This window comes from Arvicanthis niloticus, chromosome 24 (assembly GCF_011762505.2).
Source record: "Arvicanthis niloticus isolate mArvNil1 chromosome 24, mArvNil1.pat.X, whole genome shotgun sequence".
NCBI classification, from domain to species: domain Eukaryota; kingdom Metazoa; phylum Chordata; class Mammalia; order Rodentia; family Muridae; genus Arvicanthis; species Arvicanthis niloticus.
This window is the reverse complement of record NC_133432.1, coordinates 38,229,202-38,238,940: the sequence shown is the minus strand read 5'-3', so window position 1 is coordinate 38,238,940 and position 9,739 is coordinate 38,229,202. Positions and strand designations below refer to the sequence as shown.

The 9,739-nt window shown below is 42.8% G+C and overlaps 1 protein-coding gene across 1 annotated transcript; it reads right to left on the bottom strand.

The window, feature by feature from the left end:
* Positions 1–2,969: 2,969 nt before the first annotated feature.
* LOC143438156 (CD209 antigen-like protein E) lies at positions 2,970–9,070 on the bottom strand. The gene is made up of 6 exons (XM_076923765.1): positions 8,954–9,070; positions 8,360–8,449; positions 7,985–8,077; positions 7,496–7,647; positions 5,876–5,985; positions 2,970–3,920 (listed from the first exon to the last, which is right to left on the bottom strand). The coding sequence occupies exons 1-6, from the start codon at positions 8,979–8,981 to the stop codon at positions 3,770–3,772; spliced, it is 624 nt and encodes a 207-aa protein (XP_076779880.1). The 5' UTR covers positions 8,982–9,070; the 3' UTR covers positions 2,970–3,769.
* Positions 9,071–9,739: the final 669 nt, after the last annotated feature.

Sequence of the window (9,739 nt, the reverse complement as noted above, 5' to 3'; positions counted from 1 at the left end):
GTACCTTCTCCGAAACTGACCATATAATCAGACAGAAAGCAAGCCAACAGAGAGATACAAGAAGATTGAAATGATCCCATGCATTCTATCAGATCATCATGGACTAAGGCTGGTCTTCAATAACAACAAAAACAACAGAAAGCCCACATACCCATTGAAACTGAACAACTCTCTACCCAATGACAACTTGGTCAGGGAAGAAATAAAGAAAGAAATTAAAGACTTTCTAGAATTTAATGAAAACGAAGACACTGCATACCCAAACTTCTGGGACACAACAAAGGCAGTGTTAAGAGGAAAATCTATAACACTAAGAGCCTTCATAAAGAAATTGGAGAGATCCTATACTAGCAACGTAACAGCACAACTGAATACTCTAGAACAAAAGAACACAGACACACTCAAGAGGACTAGATGGCAGGAAATAGTCATATTTAAGGCTGAAATCAATGAATTAGAAACAAAGAGAACAATATTAAGACTCAATAAAATCAAGTTGATTCTTTGAAAATATCAACAAGATAGGCAAACCCTTAGCCAAACTAAAAGGCACAGAGACAGTATCCAAATTAACAAAATCAGAAATGAAAAGGGAGACATAACAATAGAAACTGAAGAAACTTTAAAAAATCATCAGGCCTTACTACAAAATCCTATACTCAACAAAGTGGAAAATCTAGATGAAATGGATGATTTTCTAGACAGATACAATGTGCCAAAGTTAAATCATGATCAGATAAACTGTCTAATCAGTCCCACAACCCCCAAGGAAACAGAAACAGTCATTAAAAGTCTCCCAAACAAAAAAAAGTCCAGGGCCAGTGTAGTAGGAATGGGTCATATCTATGTAAACACTGGGAGCTTATGCAGCTGCAAAAGCATCTCTTGCTGGAGGATCTAGTTGAAGATTGCCTGAGAGACCAAGGATTGCTGGTACAGACAAGGCCATACAGTGTCACCTGGGTAGGTCACTTGGGTACTTGCAGACTCTCTCCTCCATGGGGGCATCCAGGCCTTGAAGACTAACATTCAGAATTACAATACAAGCAGCAACAGACCAACAATAGGACTGAGGCACATGCAAACTCACTAAGACTGGAAGCAAGCCCAGGGCCTGTACAGGCTCAAGCCAGATAGAGTCCCAGGACCGGAAGTGGGGCAAGTGGCCCCTAACCTAGAACCCACCTACAATTGACACTAGCAAAGGAAAAATTTAATTCTCTCCAATGGGATCCTACTGGGTATATTAACCCACCTAATGGTAGGTCCCTGCCCCTTAGTAGATGGCCAAGACAAAACAAACTCAATGGTATGTTTTTTTGTAGGCATTTTATCTCTCTGTGTATCCCTGGATTTTCTTGAGCTCTCTCTGTAGACCAGACTGCCCTCAAACTTAGTGATCCTCTTACTTCTGCCTCCTGAGTGCTGGAATTAAAGCTATGTATCACCCCACCAGACTTTTTGTCTCATATGGCTTTATTATTAGTATTATTATTATTTTTGTCTCACTGGCATTTTGCTTGTTTGCTATGGTTTCCACTTGTGTGCTTGTATGGGTTTTGGTGGCTGTGTGCATGCGTTGGTTTCTTTCTTGTATTTTTCTTTTTATTGCCCCTTTTTGTTTGTTTGCTTGTTTGAGGGGAAGAGAAATTGTGTTGGGGAGGGGAAACTGATCAGAATAAACTGGATGAAAATATTTTCAATAACAAAATAAAAAGAACTCTTGAAGTGAATTGTTGACACAGACAAGCTAAGTTGAAAGGTGAAGTTCTTAAGGTCAGCTTTCACATGGTGCCATGTGTGAAGAGGCACAAACAGGAGCCATTGATCTCTGTAGCTGCTATGTTCAGTGGGGTTCTGGTATATTGGGGAGAGGAACTTTCAAGGCCTTTCCTGGTAGGTTCTTTAGATGTCTGCACTGCACTTTCACCAGCTCTGGTACTAAAGTCAGGTATACGTGAGCAGCAGCACCTCCGCTGCAGTTTCTACTTCTTTGTTCCAGGTAGCCTAAGTTGATTCGGGGTGGTGAGGGTTCAGGGGGACTTTTCAATGGGGTCTGATTCTCAGCCCTCCTGCCTCTTTCATATAGAGATCTCCCTGGCTTAAGTTCATTTCTAGACCTTGTCTCTTGCAGGCTTAAACACTTATTCTTTTCAGTGTGTGTTTTCTTCCACTGAGTTCCTGTGGAGAGGCTAGTAGTTTGTAATATATATGCTACTGAGAGGGAAGCAGGCACATTATAGGGTCACAATTCCGAGGGTGGTGGTCTGACAGAGTCCACAGTCACCTGCTGGGAAGTTTTAGTACAAAGCTTTATAGTTATCTCTTGTTGCTTCAGCATAGTTGGATTGGGGTTGTCTCTCATTCTAATGAACTGAAGCAGTAAGGGACCTAGCACTGGTGAAGGGAGCTCCCTGTAGCACAATCAAGCTGGCAAAGAGGATGACAGATGGCCACTGCCACCGCCACAACTCTCAGGAGCCAGAGAAACATGAACTTCCTTAAGTAAAGACACATCTGGGTTCATCACGCCATCAACAAGGGAGGGCAGAAGTAGGAAATTCACATATTAGTATGAATCATTGTGGGGTTGGGGAGGTGAGTTCTCTGGTACTTCAGCTTATTGGAAGGTTTATAACAACTAGAAAAAGACATCTAAGCTAAAGTACACAGGGGAGGTGGATGGGAGAAGATATGCAAGGATTGCATGCAATTTTTTGGGATGTATTAGCAATAACACATGTGTACTGCATGGTCTGGAGAATGATCTACTATAGCCATACTTCTGTTTCCCCTTTATTATGTGTGTCTGTACAACACTTGCATGGCCAGTATTGTCAGAGACTAGAAGAGGGCATCGGATCCCTAGGAAGTGGAGTTACAGTCAGTTGTGAGAGGTCATGTAGATGCTGGGAATTGAACACAGGTCCTCTACAAAAACAGTCCATCTCCCACACTTTTTCAGTTCTGAATGAGTTTATTAAGTATGTAGCAAGCCAAAGTAAAAGAACAAATAGCAAATGATGGGTAGATAAATAGATTCCAAATATCATCAAGTTGAGTGCTCAATGTGTCAGGCAGAAATTAAAGAGAGAAGCCCCTTTAAGGCAGCCAGCTAGAGTTCCCAACACAAGGAGTCCTGGGAAGAGCAGTGTCCCCTGTGTGAGGCGTCCAAGTAAAAGTACTAATAGCAGTGGAACGACAACATGACTGAGTCAGGGGCTTACAAACACCCAGCAGAAACTGACTGAGGATGCTCCATTAAGGCAGTTAGCTGGAGCTTCCCATTGGGTTTCCAGAAGAGTAAAGTAAAAACCACTTAGGTAAAAGTACAGATAACAACAGATAGAAGTGACATCCTCAAATCTGAGTGCTCACAGAAGTCAGCAGGAACTGACTGGGGAAGTTGAGGCAGGCAGCTGGAGTTTGGTATTGAGCTGTCTCTCTATTGCTGAGCTCCCCATGGATAAATTTCTGGCTTCTCTGTTCCACTGCAGGCACTTTTATATCATGGGATAAACGTTAGTAACACCTATTGGTAATGCTCACTTTCTAACTGTTCTCAAGGATGCAATGTGTTTACTCTTAAGCTGTCTTGCTGATCTCTTACATGGCAGTCCCTCCCTGTTACACAGTTGGGCAGTCCTAGAGGTAATACTAAGATTTCCATGCCCATAGACAGGGAGAAGAAACTGGGAAATGCATGAGTAAAAGTCCACTGCCCAACTGGGATGTTTAGGCTGTGCAAGCTGTAGAGAAGGTCTGGTCATTACTTGCTGGAACAGGTAGTTGCAAATGTTTTGCAGATCCAGAATTTCTTTTGGTCGCATGTGGCGTCATTCCAGCCATTATCTCTGAATTCCACACAGTCTTGTCCCCCAATATTGTTGGGCTGTCCATCGTTCCAATACTTCCCAAGGCTGCAAAAAGCATTCACAGTTATACAAAACAGACATGTACAAGACAGCAGCATCCCTGTATATGAAAGACAATCACATTGAGAAAAAAAATCAGGGAAATGATCCCATTCACAATAGTCTAAAGTTATCTTGGAATCAACCCAATAGAGGAAGTTAAGGACCTCTACAGAGAAGACTTTTAAACCTAGAAGAAACTGAAGAAGACGTCAAGTGATGGAGAGACCTTCTATGCTCAAGATTAACACTATGAAAAGGCCGTCATACAAAAAGCATCCTACAGATTTAGTACAATCCCCACTAAAGTGCCAATGCAATTCTTCATGTGAGTAAAAATCTGACATTTCATATGGAAATGCAAAGGCCCAGGATAGCCGAAACAATCCTGAACATGGAAAACACTGTTGGAGATATCAGCGCTCTCCATTTCAAGACTTACTATAGAGAGGTAGTAGTAACAATAGCACAGTACTAGCATAAACACAGACATGCTGATTGATGGAATAGAACTGAATACCCAGATGTAAGTCCTCACTTCTACAGTCACCTGACATTTTAAATAGTAAGGCGATCAGTGCCCATTGGAACAAAGACTGCATCCACAATGCTACCTGTACCTTATGGACACTTTTTCATAGTTCCTGGAAATTGGCACTTTCATACCTTCCTTGCATGTGTGTGACAAACATATCCTGTACAGGACCTCATCATTTTCCCATGTCACTTTGACCTTTACCCTTGTCTCCCATGCTTGAGAAGAGTTGTCCCACAGGAAGCACGGCTATAAGATGCAACTAGCCAATGTAAACTTCCCACATCCAATCACCTCCTTCACTGGGCTCTTGTACTCTGGGTCAATCAATACACACAAGCCCATGGCTAAATAACAAACAACCAGGGACAGTGCCGACACTCTAGAACTTACCACTTACCTACACCCAAGCTGTATTTTTTCCCTTGATATCTAACATAGGGTCTTACCCACAGTGCCTGTTCCCTCTGCATTCCCACCAGCCCTGGCTGGTGTTCCCCACATATGATGAATCCTTCTCTTAGGAGGATCTGTGAGTATAACATGCTATCTTTTTATGCATGTGTGCATATGTGTGTTGATGGATATGTGCATGTATGTGCATGTATGTGATGTATGTACATTTGTAAGTGCATGCAAGTGTGATGTGTTTGTGTGTCCATGCACATGTGTACATACATGTGCATGTGTGTGATGTGTGAATGTATTTGTGCATATATGAGTGTGTGATACATGTGTTTGTGCACATGCCTACATGCATGTATGGTGTGTATGTGCTATGTGCTATATGCTTGTGTGTATGTGCATGTGTATAGGCCAGAGGTGAACCTTAGGTGTCATCCTTCTGAGAGCCCTCAGTAGCCATCTACTTTTTTTCTGAAGCAGGGTCTTCTACTGGATTGGAACTACCCGGTTAGGCTACTTTTCCCATGAGTTCCAGCAATTCATCTTTCTCTGTCTACCCTGAGTTGCAATTACATGCACACACAACTATGTTCAGCTTTCAACAAATAGATGAACAAATAAACCTGAATTATACAGATAAAGTTCTGATCCTTTCTTATACGTGTGCTCCAAGCAGTTGACTAACTGAGCCATCTCCCCAGTCCAACATGCTACTCTTTAAAATGCTGTAATCCCCTGACCTAGTGACCATCTTTATGAAGCTTCCCATGATTACACTTTATTTAGATTACCCACACAGGCTACAGACTCATCCTTCAGTTCTAATGGTGAAACCTAAGCAGCTTCTGTCTTGTGTGAACATCAGGTCCTTCTTCCTCCATCTTAGGGAAGAATGTTATTAATTCATTTCTAGAAGGCCAGGGAAGGTGGTGGCAGAGTTTGGGGGAACCAGAAGGGTAGTACAAGTCAGACACAGCCCCTTCCCTTCCAGCCTTCAGGGTATTCCCTTTGCTGGGACTACCTGTCTGACAGAGGTGAACCATCCAGCCAGTACCACTCTCCTTCCTTGTTCAGATCTGACAGCCCCATCCAGCTGTAGCCATTTTTCTTGGAAGCCTGCTGCAGGAAGCTCTGGAGGAGGAGAGAAAGAGTCAGGAGGCAGCCTTTTCCCTATTCCCTATTCCCTAGCTTGTGCTCACCAATGGATTCCAAAACATTTGTATTTTTGGCAAATGAACAAGTTTAGTTAGGGCTCCTTATAGGAGAGGGGTTCCTTACAAGAGCATGGGCACCCTACCAGTGGCTGCAACACGGAAGAAGGTGTCTTTCCATTCCTCAGCAACCCTTAACTGCCTATAGGTCCTTAGGGATGGGTGGGGCCATGATATCCTTCCACTTCTACCATTAGTAACTGCCTATCAATCCTCAGGGAGAAACGGGCTAGATTTAGTATTTGACAGCGTTAAGTGTAGGCTATGGAAGCTGGGAAATGTGGCTTAGATGGAGGATGTAGGTCACAGTTGGTAGTATCTTTGGAGGTGAGTCTTGTCCCCGGCCCCCTCTCTGTGTGTCCTTTTGATCCTGGATGCTACAAGAGGATGCTACATCCTTTCTTCTGCTATGCCTTCATATTATATTTCTGCCTTGTCACCGACATAAAAGAAATGGGTCCAGCTGACCATGGATTGAAGTCTCTGAACTATGGGACATAATTTACTTCTGGAGCTGGTTTCAGATATTTTGTTACAGCAGTGGAAAGCTATTATGCTCCCCGACCTCTTGGCAGCAGAGTCTGCTTGAAATCTGATTTTAACCCTTTCACATTTCTCGTACACCAGTCACGAGTCCCCATATGCTATCAGCAGTTCATTTTTTTTTTGGACACAGGTCTCATGGCCTCAAACACATGCAGCTGAGGATGGCTTTAATCTTTTGATCCTCTGGCTTTTGCCTCCCAAGAGCTGGGATGGCAGGTTTGCATTACCACCTGGGTTATGTGGTGCTGAGGATTGAATTCACGAATGTTAGGCAAGCACTCTAAAAGTTGAGCTCTACCCTCAGCCTGATGTTCCCAGGAGTTCTAAATCAGTTGCATACCTGGGGTCTATGGGCAGATGTGCTTAGATTTATGTTGATAGCGAGCACAGCTGGCCACTCATCACATGCCCTTGATAACACTACATGTTTCTGTGTCATACAGGTTCTGAGTATATCCACATCAATTTACTCAAGGTCAGTTATGATAAAGCTAGATTATATCAGTTTGTGACTGTGGGTCATGCATTTGGTCTTCAGGTCTTCACTGAGTGAACCTAACTGGTCACTTGAAATCAATCCTGGTGAGAATATTTACACCAAGGATTAAAAAAAAAAACCCCTGTCAAAGAAGCTGTTATGCCCTGGCCAGTACACTTACAAAAGTCACTTTCATTTTAAATGTTTCCCACAATATTTATCCATGTTGGGATCTTGAGTATGCCTGTTTTAAGGTGCCTGGGAACACCTGCTCATACCCCTTTTTTTCACCCTTTCCAAGCAGAGCGAGTAGGCTCATTTTCTAGCAGACATCATATAAATAACTGTCTCTGCCCTGGTTTGCCAGTGTCCAGATGAATGCCCCAAAACAGTTAGCCAGTCACACCTGCTCCTCATCACTTTTGATGACGACCAGTTGGGCCTTCATTTCTTGGCAGGCGGTGATGGAGTTGTGCCAGTCCCGTTGTGACTTGGAGAAGAAGTAACAGTTTCCATTGAAGAATGTCCAATCCCAAGGGCAGGGGCGACAGAGGCTATCTGTTGGTCAAAGTAGATCAGGTTGGACTCATATATGAATCTCTTTGTTTCTGAGTTTGTTTATCTTCAAGATCTACAGAAGAGGATCCTCCCTTGACACAGTACCTGGTCAAGCCATTTCCCTCTCTCTACTGAAGCCCTTTCTCCGTTGGTTTAGTTGGGTGCCTACTTGTGCATGGTCCTCATTGACCATCACGTGCTTTCCTTATTTTTTAAATCACTATTCCAACCTCACAGATAAGGAATTGAAAGTGCAGAGATGGCCAGCAACTAGAACAGAGTGACCCCACATGAGGGTCCTCGCAGAACCAGGGACATTTTGGTTTTGCTCACTCACCAACTTCAGATTTCAGTTGGCTCAGGTCCTGGTGCATTTTCTCTTGCTTCTTCTGTTCCCACTGAATTTCTTCTGAGCTGGGGATCTTGGAAACTTGACAGAAAAAAAGATATTGTAATTATTAAACATTCACTGTGTGTCAAACATCACATTGACACTGTATTAAAAAATTTCATTCAAAGATAAGAAATCTTAATATCCATGAACCCTCTACTGCTTCTATTCCATCCCCAAACAAAAATGGAGGGGTTTCAAGAAGCTGCTAGCTGCTGCTGAAGGGCCCATTGCTCTTGTCAGCTCCTCCATTTTTTTGGACCTAGACATCCAAGCTGAAAGGTCACCCAAGGGAACCCCAACCTCCGAGATGATCCTGACCTTGGATGATGATGGCCACCAGAAGTCCAGTAAAGAGAACGAGGAACAGCAGCTGCAGCACCAGGGGAATGTGGCCTCTGTCTAGAAATCCTGCAAGGCCAAGGATAGATAGTTTACTACCTGGCCCAGAGAACCTAGAGATAGCCTCTTCATGTCAGAATCCATATACCCTTAGCTTTCATATCCCCAGGAAGGAGTTCCAAAGTCAGTTTCTAACCAAAGTCTCAGATCCATAATTTTCCATTTCCCATGACTCAAGTGTCCAGATCTGGAGCCTCAAGCTCCTCAGAATCCAGGTATTGAGTCCCAAGTCTCCACCGAACTAGCCTCCCCCCAGTCTTCATCTTCTAGGGCCAAATTTCTGATGGGAGGTATCTACTCTTCATCCCATGATACTTCTGTACCTGGAAAAATGTTGAGTTTTAAAGTTGGTCCAAATCTGAGCCTATTTATCAAGTATTTGTTATCATAAGTTATCAGCTGTTCCTTATCTAAGCAGGCAGAGCTTTGGTCAGAACCTAGATAGTCTGAGACCTGAGCTGACCATCACCCAAATTACCTCCCCAAGCTCCCAGACTTCTAATGTAGTCTTACCCAGAGAGCCCATCTGTGGTACCCTCATTTCTTTGGAGTCACAAATAGTGCTGTTCCTTGGTGCGTGGTCCTGCTTAGAACAACAGCTTTTATCTGCTGCCCACTTACTCCTTGCAGCTACTCTTTCTTAGGAAGAGAAACAAGGAACTTGGTTACAGCACCGGAAAGGGGTAGAGGAGAAGGAAAATTTTGACACAATGTATCAGAGACCTCAAATTCTAAGAATTTCAGAGGGGCTGTGTGTGTTCTGACCTCCATAGCAAAGAGATCTGGTTCACTTATGGGATGGGAAAACTATATGATGATTTTCATGGAAATAGTAACTCGTAATATCAAATTACTTCATTTTAAGTTTGTGTGGACACACATGATTTTATGTGTTGATATATGTATGTGCTCATGCATATGTGAGTGTACATGTGTGTGCATGAATATGATATGTGTGCACAGCATATGGAGGTCAGATAATAACTTTGGATATAATACTTTAAGTACTATCCATCTTTAAAAATGTTTCTTTAAAATGGGGCTAGAGGAATGGTTCAGCAAATAGCAGGGCTGTTGCTTTTCTAGAAGACCTGACTTTATTTCCCAGCAGCCACATCAGGCAGCTCAAAATGGCCTGTAGCTCTTCTGGCTCTTAAGGCACTGCATTTAAATGGCATACACACAGACACTCATATACATAAAAAATAAAAACAAATCTTTTAAAAATATTTTACTAGCATATTCCAATTACACATAACAATGAGTTTCATCAAACTTTTTGTGATACATGTACACAAT

Excerpts from the sequence above, each read along its gene's own strand:
- LOC143438156 (XM_076923765.1), bottom strand. The coding sequence starts at position 8,981 with ATGAGGGTACCACAGATGGGCTCTCTGG. Across the intron at positions 8,078-8,359 it reads GGTGGCCATCATCATCCAAG|TTTCCAAGATCCCCAGCTCA; the intron begins GTCAGGATCATC and ends TTTTCTGTCAAG. Across the intron at positions 5,986-7,495 it reads TCAAAAGTGATGAGGAGCAG|AGCTTCCTGCAGCAGGCTTC; the intron begins GTGTGACTGGCT and ends CTCCTCCTCCAG.